Source organism: Penicillium samsonianum (assembly GCF_028829775.1).
Source record: "Penicillium samsonianum strain IBT 33392 chromosome Unknown utg000002l_segment0_segment0, whole genome shotgun sequence".
In the NCBI taxonomy this organism is placed as follows: Eukaryota; Fungi; Ascomycota; class Eurotiomycetes; order Eurotiales; family Aspergillaceae; genus Penicillium; species Penicillium samsonianum.
Window position 1 is genome coordinate 4,207,493 of NW_026643260.1, and position 19,384 is coordinate 4,226,876.

General features: G+C 47.8%; 8 protein-coding genes across 8 annotated transcripts; 3 read left to right on the top strand and 5 right to left on the bottom strand.

The window, feature by feature from the left end:
• Window positions 1-409: 409 nt before the first annotated feature.
• Window positions 410-1,202, bottom strand: N7471_003480 (uncharacterized protein; the record flags this gene model as incomplete). The annotated part of the gene is given in 2 exon segments (XM_057276200.1): window positions 410-986; window positions 997-1,202. 2 exon segments carry the CDS (start codon window positions 1,200-1,202, stop codon window positions 410-412), a joined length of 783 nt encoding a protein of 260 aa, XP_057140838.1.
• Window positions 1,203-3,707: 2,505 nt separating this feature from the next.
• Window positions 3,708-5,492, top strand: N7471_003481 (putative C2H2 finger domain protein; the record flags this gene model as incomplete). The annotated part of the gene is made up of 4 exons (XM_057276201.1): window positions 3,708-4,504; window positions 4,576-4,842; window positions 4,909-5,399; window positions 5,455-5,492. 4 exons carry the CDS (start codon window positions 3,708-3,710, stop codon window positions 5,490-5,492), a joined length of 1,593 nt encoding a protein of 530 aa, XP_057140839.1.
• Window positions 5,493-6,303: 811 nt separating this feature from the next.
• On the bottom strand, window positions 6,304-7,679 carry N7471_003482 (putative RNA polymerase II Elongator complex associated protein Kti12; the record flags this gene model as incomplete). Its single annotated transcript, XM_057276202.1, has 3 exons — window positions 6,304-7,203; window positions 7,265-7,618; window positions 7,674-7,679. The coding sequence occupies 3 exons, from the start codon at window positions 7,677-7,679 to the stop codon at window positions 6,304-6,306; spliced, it is 1,260 nt and encodes a 419-aa protein (XP_057140840.1).
• Window positions 7,680-8,092: 413 nt separating this feature from the next.
• efm7 (putative nicotinamide N-methyltransferase Nnt1) lies at window positions 8,093-9,019 on the bottom strand (the record flags this gene model as incomplete). Its single annotated transcript, XM_057276203.1, has 3 exons — window positions 8,093-8,176; window positions 8,237-8,821; window positions 8,876-9,019. The coding sequence occupies 3 exons, from the start codon at window positions 9,017-9,019 to the stop codon at window positions 8,093-8,095; spliced, it is 813 nt and encodes a 270-aa protein (XP_057140841.1).
• An 815-nt stretch (window positions 9,020-9,834) lies between these two features.
• Window positions 9,835-10,323, top strand: N7471_003484 (uncharacterized protein; the record flags this gene model as incomplete). The annotated part of the gene is made up of 1 exon (XM_057276204.1): window positions 9,835-10,323. One exon carries the CDS (start codon window positions 9,835-9,837, stop codon window positions 10,321-10,323), a length of 489 nt encoding a protein of 162 aa, XP_057140842.1.
• Window positions 10,324-11,492: 1,169 nt separating this feature from the next.
• Window positions 11,493-13,474, top strand: N7471_003485 (sugar porter family MFS transporter; the record flags this gene model as incomplete). The annotated part of the gene is made up of 8 exons (XM_057276205.1): window positions 11,493-11,564; window positions 11,619-11,670; window positions 11,721-11,976; window positions 12,027-12,037; window positions 12,090-12,327; window positions 12,387-13,025; window positions 13,079-13,209; window positions 13,263-13,474. The coding sequence occupies 8 exons, from the start codon at window positions 11,493-11,495 to the stop codon at window positions 13,472-13,474; spliced, it is 1,611 nt and encodes a 536-aa protein (XP_057140843.1).
• A 2,375-nt stretch (window positions 13,475-15,849) lies between these two features.
• N7471_003486 (uncharacterized protein) lies at window positions 15,850-16,461 on the bottom strand (the record flags this gene model as incomplete). Its single annotated transcript, XM_057276206.1, has 1 exon — window positions 15,850-16,461. The coding sequence occupies one exon, from the start codon at window positions 16,459-16,461 to the stop codon at window positions 15,850-15,852; it is 612 nt and encodes a 203-aa protein (XP_057140844.1).
• A 1,108-nt stretch (window positions 16,462-17,569) lies between these two features.
• Window positions 17,570-19,046, bottom strand: N7471_003487 (caspase family protein; the record flags this gene model as incomplete). The annotated part of the gene is made up of 4 exons (XM_057276207.1): window positions 17,570-17,595; window positions 17,656-17,825; window positions 17,889-18,690; window positions 18,746-19,046. The coding sequence occupies 4 exons, from the start codon at window positions 19,044-19,046 to the stop codon at window positions 17,570-17,572; spliced, it is 1,299 nt and encodes a 432-aa protein (XP_057140845.1).
• Between the last annotated feature and the right edge of the window lie 338 nt (window positions 19,047-19,384).

Genomic DNA, 19,384 nt, shown 5'->3' on the forward strand with positions numbered 1-19,384 from the left:
TGTGATGACCGAATGCGGTAATTTAGATCTATAGGAACAGAAAACAGGTACAATATACGATGTACAGGAGCATGAAAAATTGCAACGTACATGTAGAATAGCCTAGGCAATGTATTTGGTTGGATTAAGGGATATTTGTGGTCTATTCAGTTGTTGGTTGGTATGGTGGACTGATCGTTTTCCTTCCAGGTGCCTCAGGGCACTGCCATGCTACTGTCGGTCTACGATGTAACTAGCAGGCCGCCCCAGGGAAGGCAGGTTCCACACAGAGTGAGAGATACCTTCCCCGCAGATACTCATATGATATATGGACTCCGAGAACATGTGCCATTCATCTGATTTCATGTGACTCTCTGAATGAAAATGAGCGCTCAACATTATACACTGCTGGGTCATAACCCCGCGCTGGTCATTGCGAACGGGGAAACAGATTGGTAATCCAGGTAGCTGTCAGGTTCTCTTTCCCCAGGTCCTGTTCCACAATAGGAGATCCTTCATGGTCAAGTAGCATTGACTGTGATGACATGCTGTTCATGACCACCCCCGAGCTGTCATTGGATCGCGCCACTGGTCGTCCGTTGATCTTATACTGGATATCTTCTTCAATAGTATCGATCACCGAGGATGAATTTCTGCCTCTTTTTGGGGGTCTAAGTCGCTCAAAAAACGTAGACCCATTGTTGTTAGCTGCTACCAGCCGTTTTCTGTCCTCGTCATTTAGCTTTCGTCGCTTCCCAAACCGCTCGACTTCCTCCACAGATGTAAATGAAAGCTCGAGTGGACGTGTGGCAGACACGGCTGCCCAATCAGGTTCTTTCAGCAGTTGGCGCTTGACCTCGGTCAAGTCATTGCCACTATGAGAGGAGCGACCACCAGTCAAATGTGAGGCCGGCTCTTCCGTAACTCTTGAATCAGCACGATCATGAGTTAGTACGAGGACACCCACACGGATTGGCGGAAGCAAAGTCGAAGCAGTCTCAACAGTTCTTGACTGACTGATTTCCATTTGTCTCTGCCTCCTCATCCTTGTCCCTAGTGCTCGAGCCCTTGAATCCAATATCAGGGAAGTTTCGGAATGGCGAAGGCGGGGGAATGACCGTGCCCTTTTGGAGTCTCGACCTGGCGAAATTCTGCTTCTGAGCTTTGGTCAATAGGCCTGAGCGATTGTGATGACGCTGCAGCTGGCCGCCTGTCCAATTCATTATGCCAAGGAATGAAGAGTGGAGAGTGGATAAGGCCTCCGACGTCAGTTGAGGAGGTGTTTGCTCAAAATGGAAACAAACAGTGTAAACAATACAAATGTATGTAAATCACGTGACCTCAACAAGTACAAAAAATTATTTTCACCTCTTTCTTCTTCCTTTTCTCCGTCAATCATATTCCAGACTGCCATCACAGCCTCGAATATGACAGTTGTTTCATGACAACTCATCCCTTGTCTTCCGACAATTCCCGCTAACAGGTAAGCCCATTATTTTTGTTTCTGATTTACAATTCTTTCATTGTTTCCCAAGGGCATTCGCCTTTTGTGATGAACAACCAATATTTAAAGCATAGTTCACCTGAGATCTTCGGATTGCTGAACGAAAACATATTCCATTTTACATTTTTCTGATCCTGTCAACCTTGATGTTATTTTTTTTCATACACCACTTCTTTTGAACTTGGCTAACTGGAAAAAAAAGACCCGAAAATAGGAGAAATGCCTGCATTGCTGCCCAACGTGGGTCTGGCTCTCTGGCTCGCCCCGTCCCGTTGTCCAGTAATCTTAGTTATATTGATTTCTGTTTTGGATAATTTACATTTACAATCACATTTACCATTTATATTATTTATTCTATTCTTGCTTCACTATATTATGTTTTCGAGTCTTAACGCCGTACAAGGTGACCTCATGCTGCAGGTATACTTCCCGTGGCACTCCGACGTGGGATTATCTCCTCCATACGATACTTTGCCCAGATGCAACCAAGTTGTACATCTCATCGAACATGCGAATGCACCTGTCGATCGTCCAATTCGGACATCATCCTACAGCGTCAGCCTGTCTCAAATCACCAATCATACATCTCGCCAAGCACTCAAAGCGCCGAGCCCGTCTCACCGCTAGTATATATCCCTCCACTCAGTCAAACGAACCCCCCCCCCTAATCTGCAGATGCCATCACCGCCAGTCTGCAGCACTGGCTCTCAGGGTGCCAACAGGGCACTCGTCTCCTGCACGATGCGAGACTGGCACACGCCATGTTTGATGGCCCACAGACCCTCCAAAGTCCGAGCTTTCATTTTTTTTTGTGTGCTAAAAGGCCGCTGATCCCCCTCCTTCATTCTAATTCTTCTTTTTCTTTCTTCCTTAACTCTGGATACCCCTTTTTCTGCAACCAATACCTTGTGTATCACTTTTTATATATACTCCTTTTCAACACATACAACAACTCAAGTCCCTGGACCAAGGACAACTTCTTTCTTAACCCAAGACTCCCTGGTTTTTGATACAATCACTGCCACAAGGATTTCTCTCTGCCACATACTTCCCGGACAGGATTTGTTTTCTTGTTATCTCCCAGGCTTCTCTTTAGTCTGTCCACACATTTCGACAAACACAATAGGTAGCTCCCGTCACATTTTCTTTACAATTGGTTCTCCTATGCGTTGTTATTTCTTTCCTTTGTCTTCTGGACCTGTACCACTGCCACTGTCAACTGTGCTTGCCAAGGATATCGACAACCTATTGCCCAGGACCCCAGGACCTTAGACCTACTCCCATACCCGGACTTTTTGGCCAATTTTGGCGACCATGAATAAGGAACCACTGCCGAGGATAACTTGCCTTCAGCACCTGCTGAGTGAATCTCTTTGAGATGTGTTTAATGTTGCACACTCAAAATCGCCTGACTTCCACTGCCACTGGACTACTGCCATGGATGTTTCTTCTGTTCACATTGCCTCTGCTCTAAGACCGGAGTTTTGAGTGCGGATTTTGATATACCCTTGGACCCCCACTGCCTCTGGAAACAACGCCCCTGGAATGAACCACATGAACCACTTCAGGACTTGATATTATGACTCTTTGCCTGGAAATCTGATGCTACTATGGCCACTTTCTCTCTCAACAATAATGGATCCATTTGACCCCAAGGAATCAACCGAGGAATCTTTCAAGCTAATGTGCTTGCTCCCTGTCAATTATGGCCTTTTGAAGCATCCGCTTTCAACTCTTGCTTAGGCCATTGCTTTATGGAACCTGGCCATTGTGTACCTACCTGATCTGGCCACAAAAATGAACCGACTTTCTTTTACTTACCTGGACTCACCTGGATGATGATGCTTCAACCAAATAGTAAATCTGGCCATGATGACACTGTTTCTCCTCGCCCTGGCACCACTTAGCACTCCCTTGGATTGACAACAGACCTGGACCCGAACATAGACACGACAAATTTGACCAGGACCTTACGATAATCCCTGGTCGGCCAAGGAACTTTCAATCCAACAAAAGCCACTTTGGTGCGTATAACTAAATCGTGACGCGACCCTTGGTCTCATTACTGACTCTCACTAGGTCTTCAATTACTTCTGGACCATGGAGCTCTTGTTTTCTTTCTTTTTGCTTTTTTCTTTTTGCTTTTCTTCATTGTTCGATGACGAGTAGTAGATACTAACTCTTGGTTTACAGTGTTTATTTTTTTATCATACAACCACACACAATGTCTCCAAGGACCACAAGCGACTCTGATCGAGTCTCTATCTCACAGTCCATGCATACCTCCATGGTTTCAGGAATCTCAAATATGGCCTCAAGATCAATCCAGGATGATGAAATGTCGAGCCATGACAACTCCTCGTTGTGCTCAAGTATCCGTACAGCCCATGGAAATCCACAGGACATGAAAGACTGGACAATGAACCACCAAGAATCCCTTGACCAGGCCATCTCAAAACCAGACTCATCCGAGGTGCACATGCTTTCTTTCTCGCTGTCTCAGCAGCTGATGACCCCCACGGTCGGACCAAATGATGTTATGTACCCAGGCATGGACTTCCCAGCAGTCCCTGACATGAATGACCATGAAATGTCCCGGGATCTTTATAACTCCTTCCTGGATTTCTCTTCTGTTGAAAATGATGTCTGTGTCGGAAATGGCACGCCAGATGATGCTCTTTCCATCGGACACAGCTCTCACAGTACCGAGGACGGCCACTATATCACAGGCCCAGAGTCGTGGACCCCAATGATGCATGATGCCCATTACCCAGGAACCACCATGGAACAATTCTCGTCGGGTCTTTTCCAGACAGCCCCGGTCTCTCCACCACTGACCGACGCTAGCAATGATATGTCTGTTACTTCTTCTTGCTCACACGCGGGATACACTTCATTCATGGGCCCCGATGATGTACTCCTCGGAGACTTCACCACATCGCCCCTTGGAACGACCCATGGACTCAACCCAGCGGAGCCCTTGTTCCCCAGCTCTTCTCTTAACGACAGGGATCTCAACAGGTGAGTGTCGGAAAGACTGATACACTAGAAGACAAAAACATTGGATCAGAAACCTAACCACAATATCGTAGGACCATCAGACCCTCAAAGCAATCCCGCCGTTCAGCATTGCCAGCTGTTTCTCAGCACCAAGGAAAGACTGATCCCGATTTCTTCCCAACCCTCCCAGTCAGAGAGCCAACCCGCCAGAGATCCAAGGAAGGTGTTGAGGCTCGCAACCCGCGAGAGCACCAGTATTATTCCATGTCCACCCACAGCGATGGAAAATATTACTGCCCATATGCCACTGGAGAGAAACCCTGCAACCACCCACCCACCACGCAAAAATGCGCTTACCAGCAAGTCCTCCCGTGATGAAATCTTTGGTGTAATCTGAACCCCAGCTAACCGATATCAACTAACAGCAAGTACCTGGATTCCCACCTGAAGCCATACCGCTGCAAGGTCCCCGCCTGCATTGATGCCCAGCTGCGCTTCTCTTCCAACGCCTGTCTGTTCCGCCACGAGCGTGAAGCCCACGGATTACATGGCCATGGAGATAACCCTCACCTCTGCCTGTGGGAGGGTTGTGAACGCGCTGTTCCAGGAAATGGATTCCCAAGGAGATGGAACCTTTACGACCACATGCGTCGTGTGCATGACTATGCCACCTCCGAGCGCCACAGCTCGCCCGAGACCTCGCCTGGCGCTGGTCAGATCAAGAAGAAGGAACCCACTGGCCGCAAGAGAAGAGTCACCGGTGCCACTCCGGCTCCCACCATGAAGCGCACTCGCTCCGTCCACTCCCAGGCTAGCTCCATTAAGGCCACCCAGACCTCCGCCAGCCTTGGCCAGCGCCTCCAGAGTGCCGAGCAGAACTTCTTCAAGTGCCGGTCGCGTCTGCTCGAGGAGCTGGGTAACATTTCCCCCAGGATACTATCATGCACGAGAAGGTCAACGCCAGTTTCCAGGAACTGTTCACCTTGGGTATGAACTACCGCCAAATTGAGGCCAGCCAGGCTGTTTCCCACATGCCCAACGGATTGCCTTGAAGGGTTAAGGAGCTGTAGGCCTCCGTCCTGGAGGAGAACAGCGGTTTTCTTTTTAAACGATACGAACAAACTTCACGGAGGACTTTTTCTTGATTTCCTTTTTACTCCGCGGCTAGACCGTGCTGCTTGCTGGCCAGGCACTTTCAATACATGGAGAACCCAGTGCGATCGCTCGCGAGTACACAAGTGGACTTCGGCCCAAGGATTGTCTCAGCCTGATCTCATGATCGGACAGACAATCCGATTCCAAAAAATGGATATTACGGCCAGGAACTGGATAGGACCAGCGTGGAACCCCACCCCACGCTTGAGAGCTTGTTGATCTACCCCCAATCGCAAGCTGCTCACCACATGGGGATCTGGATTCAGTACCAAGGGCTTTTGAGATTCTTGGGCTGCACTCCAGATCCATGGATAAAAACCATCCCAATGACACAAAAGACCCGAAACTTATGCGGAGGAAACAGCAAAGCGGGATACTGTGTCCCAAAAGGGGAAGAAGAATGACAGGAAAGAGAGAGATATAGCCATGTATTGTCCAACAATTGGTTGGATTTTGATTTGTTGATATTGATAGATAGTCTTGCGTTCTTGTATTTTGTTTCAAATGACTTTTTTTTTACTTTGCAATTCTTAAAACACATATAGCCGGTCAAAAAAAGGGGACATGTAGAAGTCATAACCTCGTTATCTCATAACTACCAACAGACTTTTTCTAGTACTGAAAAAGACATCTAATATATTTGATCCTACTCAATTGCAAAGCACCTATTCTTCTGCAGCCTCCGTAACCACACCCGAGAACTCGGCATTGAGGAACCGCACAAACGCATCTCCAATCTGATCAGCCGCCAGCGCGCCTCCTCCAGCACCATGACCCCGACCAATATATGACCTGTGCAAGCTAATCCACTGCCTGCGCAGCCTCTGCAGCCGCGGCAAAGCCAGAATCCCACCAGCAGCGGCGAGTTCATCTGTCGTTCCAGCCATGGCGACATGGGACGGAACCAGGATGGGAATAGTTGTCTCCGGGACGTCAATGGCGATTTCATCCGCACGACTGCTCTGCGCAAGTGCTACTTCCGCGGACGGGTAGGTCTGCGTGAAATTGCGGATTGCAGTCACAACTGCCGACGTCCGCTTTTCCATTGCGTACATTGCGTTCGAGTCTGTTGCAGCTGCTTGGACGGTGGCTTGGTGCGGGATGATTCGGGCGCGTGTTGAGAGCCCGCTGCGGCCGCCCCCGCCTCGAGTGCCGGTTGCTGTGCTGGCGACGTCTGAGATCGTGGTGGATGCGAGGGAGTCCATTAGGCTTGGGATGGCTGTTTCGGTGGGAGCTTCGGTTGATGGGAGGACTACGCCTGTCAAGGCTTCGAAGATGTCTGCTACCGGGGGTTCTGGATCCGCCCAGGGAACTGTGAACAGGGGCTTATCCCAGCGGCTGTGGGTACTTGGTTCCTCGTAGCGGAAGATGAGGTTGTTGAGCAGGTCAGGTGGGTAGGCCTCCTCGGTGTCCTCGGTAGACTCTACGGAGTCGGGTGCGGGGGTATCTTGGGTTTCGGAGGTCTGCGCATCCAATGTCTTTGGGTCTGTTTCCTTTCTGGCGTCTCGGCGCAGTCGAGCGTCATTGTTGGCGACACACTGGTCGACGGGTGTCCCGACGTGAACCTAGGGCAGACTTGTCAGCCATTGGGTGTCGCAATTCATTTTGCACATTCCGATCTCATACCACACAGCACGTCGTTTGCGCAGCTTTCGCCTCGCACCACAGCTGGTACCTCCATCCTTTGATATAATTCATTCCGTCGAGGATGACGATGCTGTCCCGCTTGAGCACACGCTTGGCTCTCGCGTAGGCGACGCCGCGCGCCTCCTTCTCGGTGCGGGCATGGTCGTAGACAATCCGTGGATGAGAGGAATCGTGCGAAGCGACCACATGGACCTTGTATCGAGACTTCAAGGAGACCTGCGCGCCTGCTTCGGCTGCTGCGAATACTTCATCTTGATGTTTCTCAAACAGAGATGCTAGTTGATTGGCGCGATGGGTAAGACCGGAGCACGGATATCCTGTTAAAACGACGAGCTGAATGTATATCTGTTAGATTGGATTGCAGAATGTAAGAGGTTTCTCGACGTACCGGCATCGTTGGTTTGTCGCGGTGTTTGTTCAGGCGGACTTTTTTTTCTTTGCGGGGGTTGTGCCATGTGACCCGACCCGCATCTACATCCACGATCCATCTATATGCTCTGCCATTTAAAATTTTAGTTGTTTTTTTTGATTGACATGATCGTTGTACTCGATACTATCTACCCATATGGATACAGGATGAGAGAGAAAAGCAAGGGTGGAAGGCTGCTGTATAACTAGTGAAATTGAGGCCTGAAGTATGAGGCAGAGATATTTATTTCAGGTGCCTTAACTATATGTATAGAGATGGTAAATGTATTTCGATTTTCTAGAACAGATCTTCGATCTCAATGTATATAAATTCTATCGAACTTTTGTCATGTAATCATGTCATCGTTCCAAGGAGGCCGGGGGTATCAAATCAACGGCTCAAACAGCTTTGGATGAATCCTCCAATTGATCCTGCGCCCATCTGATCTCATATCCAAATACGGTTCTTCGGAGTCTTTCATCCTGTAAAGAGTCAGCACCATGGCCATAATCCAAAGGAAAATTCTCAAAATGTAGACTTACGCCAGGGTCTTCCTCAAACAGCACCGCATCCATCACCTTCTCAAAGATCTTGGTGACGGTGAAACCGCTCGCCTCCGCCAACGGGAAGAATTGCTCGGTCTTGGGCAACAACCAGGGCTGGTAGGGGGTGAAAATAACCAGAGCAACAGAGTTTGGGTCCTTCTTCATGGTCTGCTGCATGGTTTTGATCAGATTCGGGTGCTCGCGGTGACTGTATACCACATCCGCCATGATCAAGACGTCAAACAAGGATGGAGAGCCATCGGCAGCAGGGGGCAGATACGCCCGCAGCGGGCTCACATCGCTGCCCCATTTGTAGCCATCGACGTGGAGGCGGGGCTTTCCGTCCTCCCTCGCGGGAATGGCACTGGCCGCTAACTCTGCGTTATGCTTCATGTTTTCAACTAGATCTGGATCCGGATAGTCGGTCAACACCACTGTCCGGGCGCCCTGAATGGCGCTCACGATGCTGGGAACGCCTGCTGCAGCACCAATCTCTAGGACATCCTTGTTCCGGATGAGATCCTCGGTGTGCTCCTCAATGTAATGAGAGCTGGTTCGGCCAGCATTCCATAGCAGATTTCCCTGTCAAGGTTCTATAAGTAGGCACTCGGCTGGTCATGTCAATTGATATCATACATAGAGGGGGTGGCTGCCCACAAGACGGACGCGCACTTTCTGGCCCGATAGCATGGAGTGCTCAGCAAATGTGGGGGGCTCATCTTCAGGATAGTACCCTTCTGGGTCCTGGAATAGATTCCCCGAATCAAATTCGTCGGCCATGGTAATATATGACTTCAATGCTTTGGAGGGAAAAAATATCAGTATCAGTTATCAATTTCTTATCGGCCATGTTCCAACCTCGGTAGTGGCCTCAGGCATCAATTATACCTAGGTATGTAGGTAGTATACATATGTAGTGGGCTGATTGCCGGATCCCTCGGCTTCGGTATTGGAGATTCGGGCATTTTCACAGATGTACACAATTAGACAATGTCCTTTAGATTGCCTGACATTCTAACACACCCTACAACTTCAGGGAAAGCTATGATTATCGTGACTATTGACTGTTACATTATACGTCACGTGCATAATACTACCTCTCTACCTTTGTACCTCTGTATGTAAAATTGTGTGGAGAAAAGCGTGGAGATACGGTCACAATACCATTCAATACCATTCAATCCGGGCAAATCTCGGGATCAAAGGGAAAAACTGCGGTTTGCCTTCAAATGTCATATGCACCCCTGAGAGATCATATGTAAAATCTCTGACGTCCAAAGATTTAGACTGCAATCTTCCTCTTTTCATCACTTCTCTCTCTGCCATTTGGTCATTCGTCCCCGGGGCCAGCGTCACTGCTTAGTGGAAATTACCTCCGGCTAAATTCGTCTTCAGTCTCTTGCAATTTGCATCCTCGAGCGGCTTCAATTTCCTTGCCACTCTGCTTTCTTTTCCACTCTTGATCCCCCATCGCATCTTTTGTCCATAGCAACAAACCCTCTCCCCGTTCTACCCATCTACCCATCTACCCAAGTCCACGTTCACTGCGACCTATTCTTTTTGCATCTTGAAGATCGGACCGCTATAGTCACGTCATGGAGTCAACCCTGCGGACTGCCTACAACCCCCAAGCACCTCTCGTCCAACCCACCACCTCCTTCCATCCCACCTCCTCAACCCTCAACACTTCAACCGGCCAGTCCACCATGGCAGCCCAGGCTCAAAGTACCCTAGAAGTCGCATCGAATGCGAGCAGGCAGGTGTTCTCTTCACCCTCGCTACAATCTGCCTGTTCCCCGCAGACCTCCGCCCCTCCCATGCAACCTTTGTCACAGGCATTCGGCAACACATCCAACCCGAGTACCCTTCCCATCGCCCCCGCAGCCAACACCCATGCATTATTACCTGTCAATGCCGCCCCCGCTCCGGCGCCCACATCCGATGCCTATCCCCACCAGATAAATGGTCTCGGGGGTCCAACTGCCACAGCGCCCTTTCTGCAGGATTTCAATCTCGTCGCCGAGGCAGCCAAACGCGCTCAGATGGGTATTGTCATGCGTGATCTTGAGAGCGTGACTCTTTGATTTGAGGGTTTACAGCTAGATAGGGCAGGACCCGGGTCGGGGATGGAGATGCCGTGCCGGTTGCACGTGCATCTCCGGGCTGCATGGACTGGTTCCATGTTCTAGACACGTTGGGGTTGGGATTACTATGGCGTATTATATGTGGCCTTTCGATTTTGGGATTATTTTCGAATTTTTGCCGACGCACCTTCTTGTTATCAGAAGGTTGCTACGTTTGAACTTGCATTCCGTCTCATTCGGATGCTTTGCAAGTTAATTTTGGAGTTGTTTTCAGACGGTGTTTCTCTGGTGCTTAAATTTTCCTTCATGGCTTCTAGCCCCTATACCATCTACTCACGAGACATGCAATATCATCCATTAAGAATGTACTTTCGCAATTGATATCAAGGATTAGGAGTCAGAGGCGTAGTATTCGGAACTATCACACTTGGCCTAGAAATATAGAGGCTCTGCATGCACAAGAAGTGGCTTCACTTATTATCTATATCTCTTTCAGTTCGACTTGGCCTGCATATATGTGCTTTTCCTGGTATTTGAACAGCAATTTTCCCGTGTTTCTTTTGAGGAATTATAATCGCAATTCTAGCATTTGGTTTATGTTCATTATTCTCCTCAGTTAGAAGGTGTAATATGTCAAAGGGATGCCTTTAGAGTGCTTCTGAAAATGATGTTGAAGATGCCAATTACAGGCTAGTTAACCCAATCTTAGCCCTGAAGATGGATATTTGGATATCCCTATTGGAGTCTATAGAAGCGAAGGCAATTATAACCGATGATTTACTCATTTCCAATGTCACAATCAGATAGCCCCTCAGCTGACCAGTGACGCAAGGACCTCGATTATCCTTCCTTGAATCTGAGTGAATCCAATCTGCTAGATGCGGTATCAAAGTAAGGTGATCAAGTCCTCTGGGTTACCATTTTGGGTTAATGGCCTTATTCCAAAGGTTGTCGTGGAACCTCCAAGGTTTCCCCCACATTCCCCCCCCAGACTTCGGTGCGGAGCCGACCTCGGGAGATCATTCCCCGGAGTTTGAGCAAATCCCTTGCATATATCTATGAGATTGTCTATTAAGGCTACTTCTAGACTGGTATATAAGGGATGAGGTCTCACTTATACGTGGGTACGGTGTGGAGATTTCATTTCTTTGATTTACTCTTGTTCCGATATGACTACCGTCTCACGGAAGAAAAAGCCCTACTTCGGGTTAACAGGTGGATGGTTGACCTTCTGGATTACGGTATGACTAGAAATGTAGTGTTTGATTGGGATCAATTGACATGTTTTGTCTTAGGTGGCATGCGCAACCGATATGACCTTATTTGGTTACGACCAAGGAGTGTTCAGTGAGTACTCTGGGAACTATGCAATCTCGAATTGACCTAATTCAATCTAGGTGGTGTCGTGATTACACAAGATTTTCTTGAAATCCACGATCTGGTCGGACCTACGAAGACAACGACCCTATCCACAGTGACTGCGATATATGATATTGGTTGTTTCTTCGGGGCCCTTGTCGCCTTCACCGTTGGTGAGCGTCTGGGGCGAAAGAAAGCTATCCTGCTGGGAACTACGATTATGGCAGTAGGGGCTATTCTTCAGACGAGTTCGTTTAGTTTGGCGCAGATGTTCGTTGGTCGTATCGTGTTAGGGTAAGTGACCTTCTTCTCAAACCACTTTATCATATTCTAACATCCTTTAGTGTTGGAAACGGTAAACAAGTTCATTGGACCCAACCAAAATACAATACTCTAACAGGCAATAGGCATTAACACTGCTACAGCCCCAATCTGGCAGACCGAAACATCCCAAACGAAATGGCGTGGAAAACTAGTAATCCTAGATATGATGATGAACATCGCCGGCTTCTGTCTCGTCAACTGGATCAACTATGGCCTATCATTTGCAGGCGGGTCTGTAGCCTGGAGATTCCCACTTGCATTTCAATTTTTCTTCTTCTTCATTCTGTGGGGTACAACGCCCTGGCTGCCGGAATCTCCTCGGTAAGCATATACGCCAATCCCTTCATTGATGATGATCTCACCTAACGATACACTGAAAGTTGGCTCCTCGCCCACGGCAAAGAAGAGGAGGCGATCGAAGTCCTCAGCTGCCTCGAAGCAAAGCCGATCGACGACCCCGTGGTCATAACCCAGCGCAACGAAATCGCATTTAGCATTCAATATGAGCGCCAGAATGCTATGCGCTGGCGCGACCTCCTCAAGAAAGACAAGAAAAATGATACCAAGACACTGCGCAGAGTCCTCCTTGGTGTGGGCAGTCAGTTCATGCAACAGTTCGGTGGTATTAACATCATGTCTTATTACATGCCCACGGTATTGACAAAATCGGTTGGTTTGCCGGAGAAAATGGCTCGATTGCTGTCGGCTTGCAACGCCGTCTCGTACCTAGTTTTCTCGGGTATAGCCGTGCTTCTGATTGAGCGTATGGGTCGCCGTGGTCTGATGCTTCTATCGACGTTTGGGCAGTTCGTGTGCTTCCTCGTTATTACTGTTCTGCTTCGTTATTCCGAGACTAGTGACAATGGTAGCGTATACGGCAATGCCTCGGTCGCATTTTTCTTCCTTTATTATGGAGCTTTCGGAATTGGCATGCTGGGGGTGCCTTGGTTGTATCCCACTGAGATCAACTCCCTGCCGATGCGGACAAAGGGTGCTGCGGCTGCAACGGCTACCGACTGGTACGTATCCGAATTGTGGGTGTACCTCATTGGCTGTTTTTGACGAAGTATAGGATCACGAACTTCATCGTCGTGGAGATCACCCCGATCGGAATTCAGAGTATTGGATGGAAGTTTTGGATCGTCTGGACGGTGTCCAATGCTGTTTTCCTACCTATCCTCTACTTCTTCTACCCAGAGACAGGTATTTTCAGATGATGTCCCTTGTTGTTTCCCTCTTACTCACTGTCATTGTAGCCAACCGGAGTCTCGAGGATCTTGATGCCTATTACCGCACCAACCCATCGTTGATTGTGACTGGAGACCCGGATGCCATCTGCCGAAAGCGCCCGCAGAAATACATTGAGCGAGAAGATGAAGAGTTCGAGAGAACAGCTGTTGGCAAGGGAATTATGCCTGTCGAGGCAGCAGAACATGTGGAATGGACCGAGGCAGAGAGACAGACGTGACTATTAGACTGTGGTTGATGATAGACATTTTAAAGCCATGAGTATAGTATACAGGGGAGAAAGGAGGACTTGAGATGTGCAAGTACGCAGATACGACACGCTACTACTAAATACATTCCTATTATTAGCGTTAGCTATAGCTCGTAGAACTGGATATAGGGTCCCTAGTTATAGATAGTCACTATAGAATGTTGCTAGGGAATAATAGACAATTACCAGGCGGAGAGAATAGCGGAGATCAGGTAGCACTAGGAGATTAAGAGTTTAAGAAATATCAAGAGGAATTTCGGCGAACATATGTTTGCAAGTCCAAGAACAATAGTGAGTCAATCGAAGTCGTAGCTCTCGAGGGCTGAATGTGTTTCCCTTTCCTATAAGCCCTACCTAGGTCTATAATATAATATTTCAAACTAGTAGTGTAGTAATATTAAAATTACTTCATACGCACTGTGCATGTGAACGTTGAAATATATTAATCTATAGACATAAGACCCATGGACAGTAAGAGACATCCTTTGTCTCGCGCTGCGCCGAATGTAGATTAGGGTTGGTTTTGAATCACAACTTCGATTTAGGGCTAGGTGTAGTTATGTTGTATTTCTCTAAAGCTTTCAATAAAAACAAATCAACTCCGAGAGCCTAGCGGTTTAGGATCTGTAGCACCGGTAAGTTAGTGGTAGAATGCCTGAATTGCAAATCAGGTTGTCGTGTTCCACACTCGGTGCTATTTTTGCTTCATTCCGTCCCATCTCACCGGAAGGGACGAGGCTATAACGAGATATTCCGTTAATCTAGGGTCAAGAAGCAGCACCTAACGTCCTGGCGACTAAGCACCGAAGGGGTGCCGGTAGATATCTCTAGAACACAACCCCGGTTCCTTCCTAGTCGAGATATTTTCTTTTCTCTTATTCATGTTCAGATAGACTTATACAAGATATCTCTTTTTTTCTTTGAGCTTGATAGGGGTGTACGGGCTTCTGTTGGCCTGCTTTCATAGCCTCATATTGGTGAGGTTTAAGTCTTAGAAACTTAGGGAACTTTGGTGGGGTTGAACCCCGCCGATATGGCTTCATTCCAGAGAGAGAACTTCCATAGATCCCAACTTATCCACCGGCTTCCTTCTGTTAAGGTCCACGTGTTTGGAGTAATTATAGCCCACTTGTATGACAATTTCCTCAAGTGGTGAAGTATCAACACACCCGTTCTGAAGAAGCCCGAATGCTCTAGATCTTCAGCTTTCGATTTTTTCCCCATTAATTTTAAGACCATCTTGGCTCTGAAGCCATTCAATCAATTTAGGTAGGAGAAGTCAGGAAGAGTCATCGAGAAGCGAGCAATCGGGGTATGACTCGGGATGTGAATTCTCATTAAGAGCTTGGCAAACATCAAAGACTTCGCGAGGTCGCGAGATCTAGATTTGGCGGCTTCGCCAGAGCTCCTATGGTTTATAGTTGCCTGTTTTTGATTTTCGAAATTCTTCTACTCAGATTTTCATGATCGTCTATTTTATCAGTGTCTTTTCCTCTGGATTCTATCTTGGACCCTAGCTTGTATTGTTCAAGAACACCATTTGTTCTTGTATGTAGGTAATTATTCCTCGACTGCTGATCCTAGTATATTCTTGCAGGATCCCTATTGTCCAATCCCTAGTAATTTCGTATCATTAGGTCCATTCTCCTGTTTTAGCGATTCCCAAATGACAAGGACCATTCCAAACACGGATGATTTACCTTCCTAGGTCATTCTTCCCACCTTGGCATTTCCGGACGGGTACATACTTGAGAGTTCAAGGCATTTATCCTGTTTCATATCGATATATTGAGCGGTCGCATTTAAAATGCGTAATCTCGGACGTTTTCAGCCTTTATTTTTAGGCATTGGCTAACGGGCTGGCGTTAGCCGGCAATTGCTTAGCTTGGAGTGAAATGCCGACTGCATGGTGGCGCAGTTAGCGTTCTATTTCTTGAACTCGAGAGTAATGCAGTCTTTTCAAGGGGTTCTGTATATGATATATTATTCTGATATGTCAAGAGAAAAGAAAAGGCAATATTCCAGATGATCCAAAATCCCAAACACCGAGCTATGTGCAAGTTAAGCAGAGAGAAGTAGGAACAACGAAATCTCAAAACCTGAACTAGCGATTAATAAAATGAAAATGATCGCTGTCCACCCCAAAAAATTGATGGATATATCAGGCGCAGAAAAGAAAAAAAAGTGCAAACGAGAATGATTATACCGGAACACCCCTTGCGCATATATGTATGAATAGCCGTGTATTGCACGACGATTCGAGCGTCGATCCCATAATCATAGATGGGTTGTGGATATGCTTTCTTTTTTTTTTTAATGATCGTTCCATATGATATTTTCGGTCATTAAATGAACGAAGCTTGGCTCCTGTTTCCGTAATGAGTCGATGAACCGATCAAATTTGGCGAAGATATGCTGCCGCTCTTGGAACTGGTAGGCTTGCCCCGGGAAGAGAAAACCGACAAGCGGCGGGAGAGTCGCTGGCTCATTCCTCGTGTGGGAGAAGACCAGTTATCGAAGGAGATGATGGACATTGGCCGCGACCGCGGGGGTCCGTGGGATGTCATCGGAGCTTCTGAGCGAGACGGGGGAGCACTGAAATTGGGCCCGTCGTAGAATATGGTTGAGCGACGCTTGAGCTTTTCGGTCGTTTGGCGAGCGTCCATTGAGAAGTCTTCTCGGATATCGCCTAGGACATGCGAGACTCGGCGGAGCAGTTTGGGAGGTTTGCCGTATATGGAGGGTTCTCGCTGCTCTAGGCCGTAGACTTGTAGAGGTGTTGAGTCGGTTTCCTGGTCCATGGGGGACGAGTAAAACCGAGGATACTTGACACCCATCGGGGTTCGGCGGGAGTTCAGTGAAAGTGTGGATGTGGGGGGATGTTGGTATGGAGAAAGGTGAAGCTCAGATGAGACACTGGAGGAATAGAAACTGTTTGTTGCAGATGAAATCAACATGGCTTCCAAAGGCTGTGAGCTTGCAGAAAGGGAAACGAAGAGAAGAGGGAAAAGCCCGTAAAAGGGTATTTTGATGGAATTCCGAAAAAGACCAAAAGTGGATCAGAGAGACATCAACATTTTAGTCCCGTAACACTTAGATGACTTGTAATTTTTTGGTTTTCTTTTTTCTCTTATACAATTATTATAGTGCTTTAGAGACTTGAGCTATTCTACATGTTGCCTTGACTATTACTACGTACATATGTAGTATGATCTGCTGTATAAACAGTACAAGTCAGAAGATTGTCCATATTGTCCATGTGGAAAAACACCCGTGGGGTGATCAGATTGTGTCTCAAAGATCTGACACGATGTTTCGATCCAATGACGCGGCAGAACAAAGCCACGATCTTCATCTACTGTAATGCTACTCCGTACATTCTTTACGTAGAAGCATTCCAATGCTCTGTCCTCCACGTCCCCCTCATACGCAACAGCGAAAAATAGCCAGCCGTGTTTGCGACATTTCCCAAGGGGCGAAGACAGTGTATCCACGGTTTCTCACTGGGAACTGTGGATTCCAGATTGCTGATTGGTCCGATTCCCGCTCAGGGGGGAATGGCGCCATGGTTCTATACTTTTTTTTATAGAAACATTTGAACCTTCCAAGGTTAGAATGAAACAGATCAAAGAACATCAAAGAACATCCGAGACATTTACTATTAAACAGGTAATGGTCTTGGAAAGGATACGTGTACGGAGTAGTTATAGAGTTATGTATTGATATATTCCTAAGAAAAACTACTTTCCCATTGAGTTTTGCCGAGAGATCCACTAAAGCACAGGAGAGAACCACAGCCACAAACGAGCCCACAAGTTTGGGAGATGCGGCATCGTATTCCGTACTATTATTGAACTATATTATACAAATGTGGTTCTATTATTCTATTATTTTCTATGGTATTTATGTTGTACATATTAGCCATATTACAGTATTATTACGACTGTAACCTACTCTTCCCCGCACTGGTAATTCGGGAGTCGGAAGTCATATCAGGTGATTCATTTGCTACATTTCGATCGTGCCTGTCATAAGTGCCCAGGTGCCCAGCTAAAAACTCTCCGATTACATCACAAAGCGGAGGTTGGTATCTGTCGATCTCGAGTCAGCTGGGGGCGCTGGGGTCACACCGCTGAGAGAAATTGACTTACCAAGGGGATGGCTGCAGCTCAGCTGCGGCTTCTGCGAGTATTTGCCCTCGAGCTCATTTCGGATCGTGTTCAGCAACTGCAGGTAACTCTGCTGGGGCCACTGTTGCAGTGATTTTATAAATGCCCAACTCAATGCACCACGCGCCTGTCCGTCCTGGAATGTATCGGCCCTGTTTCGGGGTTAGTTTGGATTCTTATTTATTGCTTTTAAATTTTGAAGCTACGCCACTTACGAGGTCTGTGTGTCCTTGGACCCTGAAAACATCACAACATCGGCCGGAGAGGTCTTGGTCATGATTGTGCGCTCACGGGCCGACTCACCGTTGACAGCCTTTTTGAAGAACCCAATGGCCGTTGAGGCGACGCTGGAGAGATCGCCTTGTCCATACGAAGTGAATGCACTGAACAAGTCCTGAGCTGCCTCCTTGGCCAAATTGGGCTCCTTGAGAACACCCTGCGTCGAGTAGACGTACGGCAGATCCAATGCAGTGCCCGAGTGGCATGAATCAAAGATCGCCGTCAATCGCACTCCGGGCCGCAGTGGACGCACCATGATGGCATGCATATCATCGTCGACAATGTGACCGGCGACGCGGTAGTCCAGTGGGTATATGACATCGTCGAATCCATCGTCCTCGTCTCCATCCAGATCGGGAGTACGACCTCCATGGCCAGAGAAGTGGATGAATAAGGAATCGTTAGGTTGGGCATCCTTGACAAGCCACTGCATGGCGCGTAGAATGTTGGCCTTGGTGGGGAGGCTCATCGGGTTCTGTTGGTCGTCGGTGAGAATGACCATGTCCTCCCGCTTGTACCCGAATCTCTGGGTCAGGAAGTTGGACATATTAGTGACATCGTTGATACAGCCTTTTAGTGCATTGGGCTGTCCTGCATAGTTGATTCCGATCAACAAAGCCCTGCGGCGACCGGTACAAGCCGAATACTGGAACCTGTAGTTTGAGGGAGCACCTCCACCGAATTGCTGAAAATTCTGGGGTGGGGATGGGGGCAGATTCGGGGAATCACGAGGAAATCCTGTTTGATGGTTAGTGATGCCGTTGCAAAACTTTCTTGGCATATAGAACTTTACCATTCTGAGGGCCACTCAGATTGTGCTGGTGGGAGGGGGGACGTGGTGGTGGAGTGTGGCCGTATGGCGGGGTAGGAGAGTGAGGAGGATATTGAGGATACTGAGGATACTGGGGCTGAGGATAAGGTGATGGCGGGTAGGGGGAATGGCTAGGACCTGGATAAGATGATTGGGGTCGATGATGACCGTAGGGCTGAGGGGGATAGGGCTGAGGCGGAGGTTGCCATTGGGGAGGTTGTTGATATCCTCCCCATGGGGGCGACCCTTGTCCTGGAGGGGGGCCCTGAGGTGGATAATACATCTTTTTGACGATGGAAGAGAGAAAAGAAGGTGAAGCAGAAGTTGAACAGTTTAAAAAGTAATTCGGCTGACTGGGTGTGCCCAGGTGGGTCACGCAAATGGGACCTTTACACTTTCCCTTTGGGACAAGTGTTGGGCAATTTCATGTAGTATATAAGGTACTCCGTACACGTCTGGAGATTGGGGGATATTGGGATCCACCGTTAGGGCTGCAGGTGAATCACTTTAATTCAGGTATTTCATTCAATGACTCCAATAATATGGTAGCTACTCCATGTGTTGTAATCTAATATGTAATGATGAAACAAAGGAAAAGCCTGTAAGTTAGGCAGCGACTTT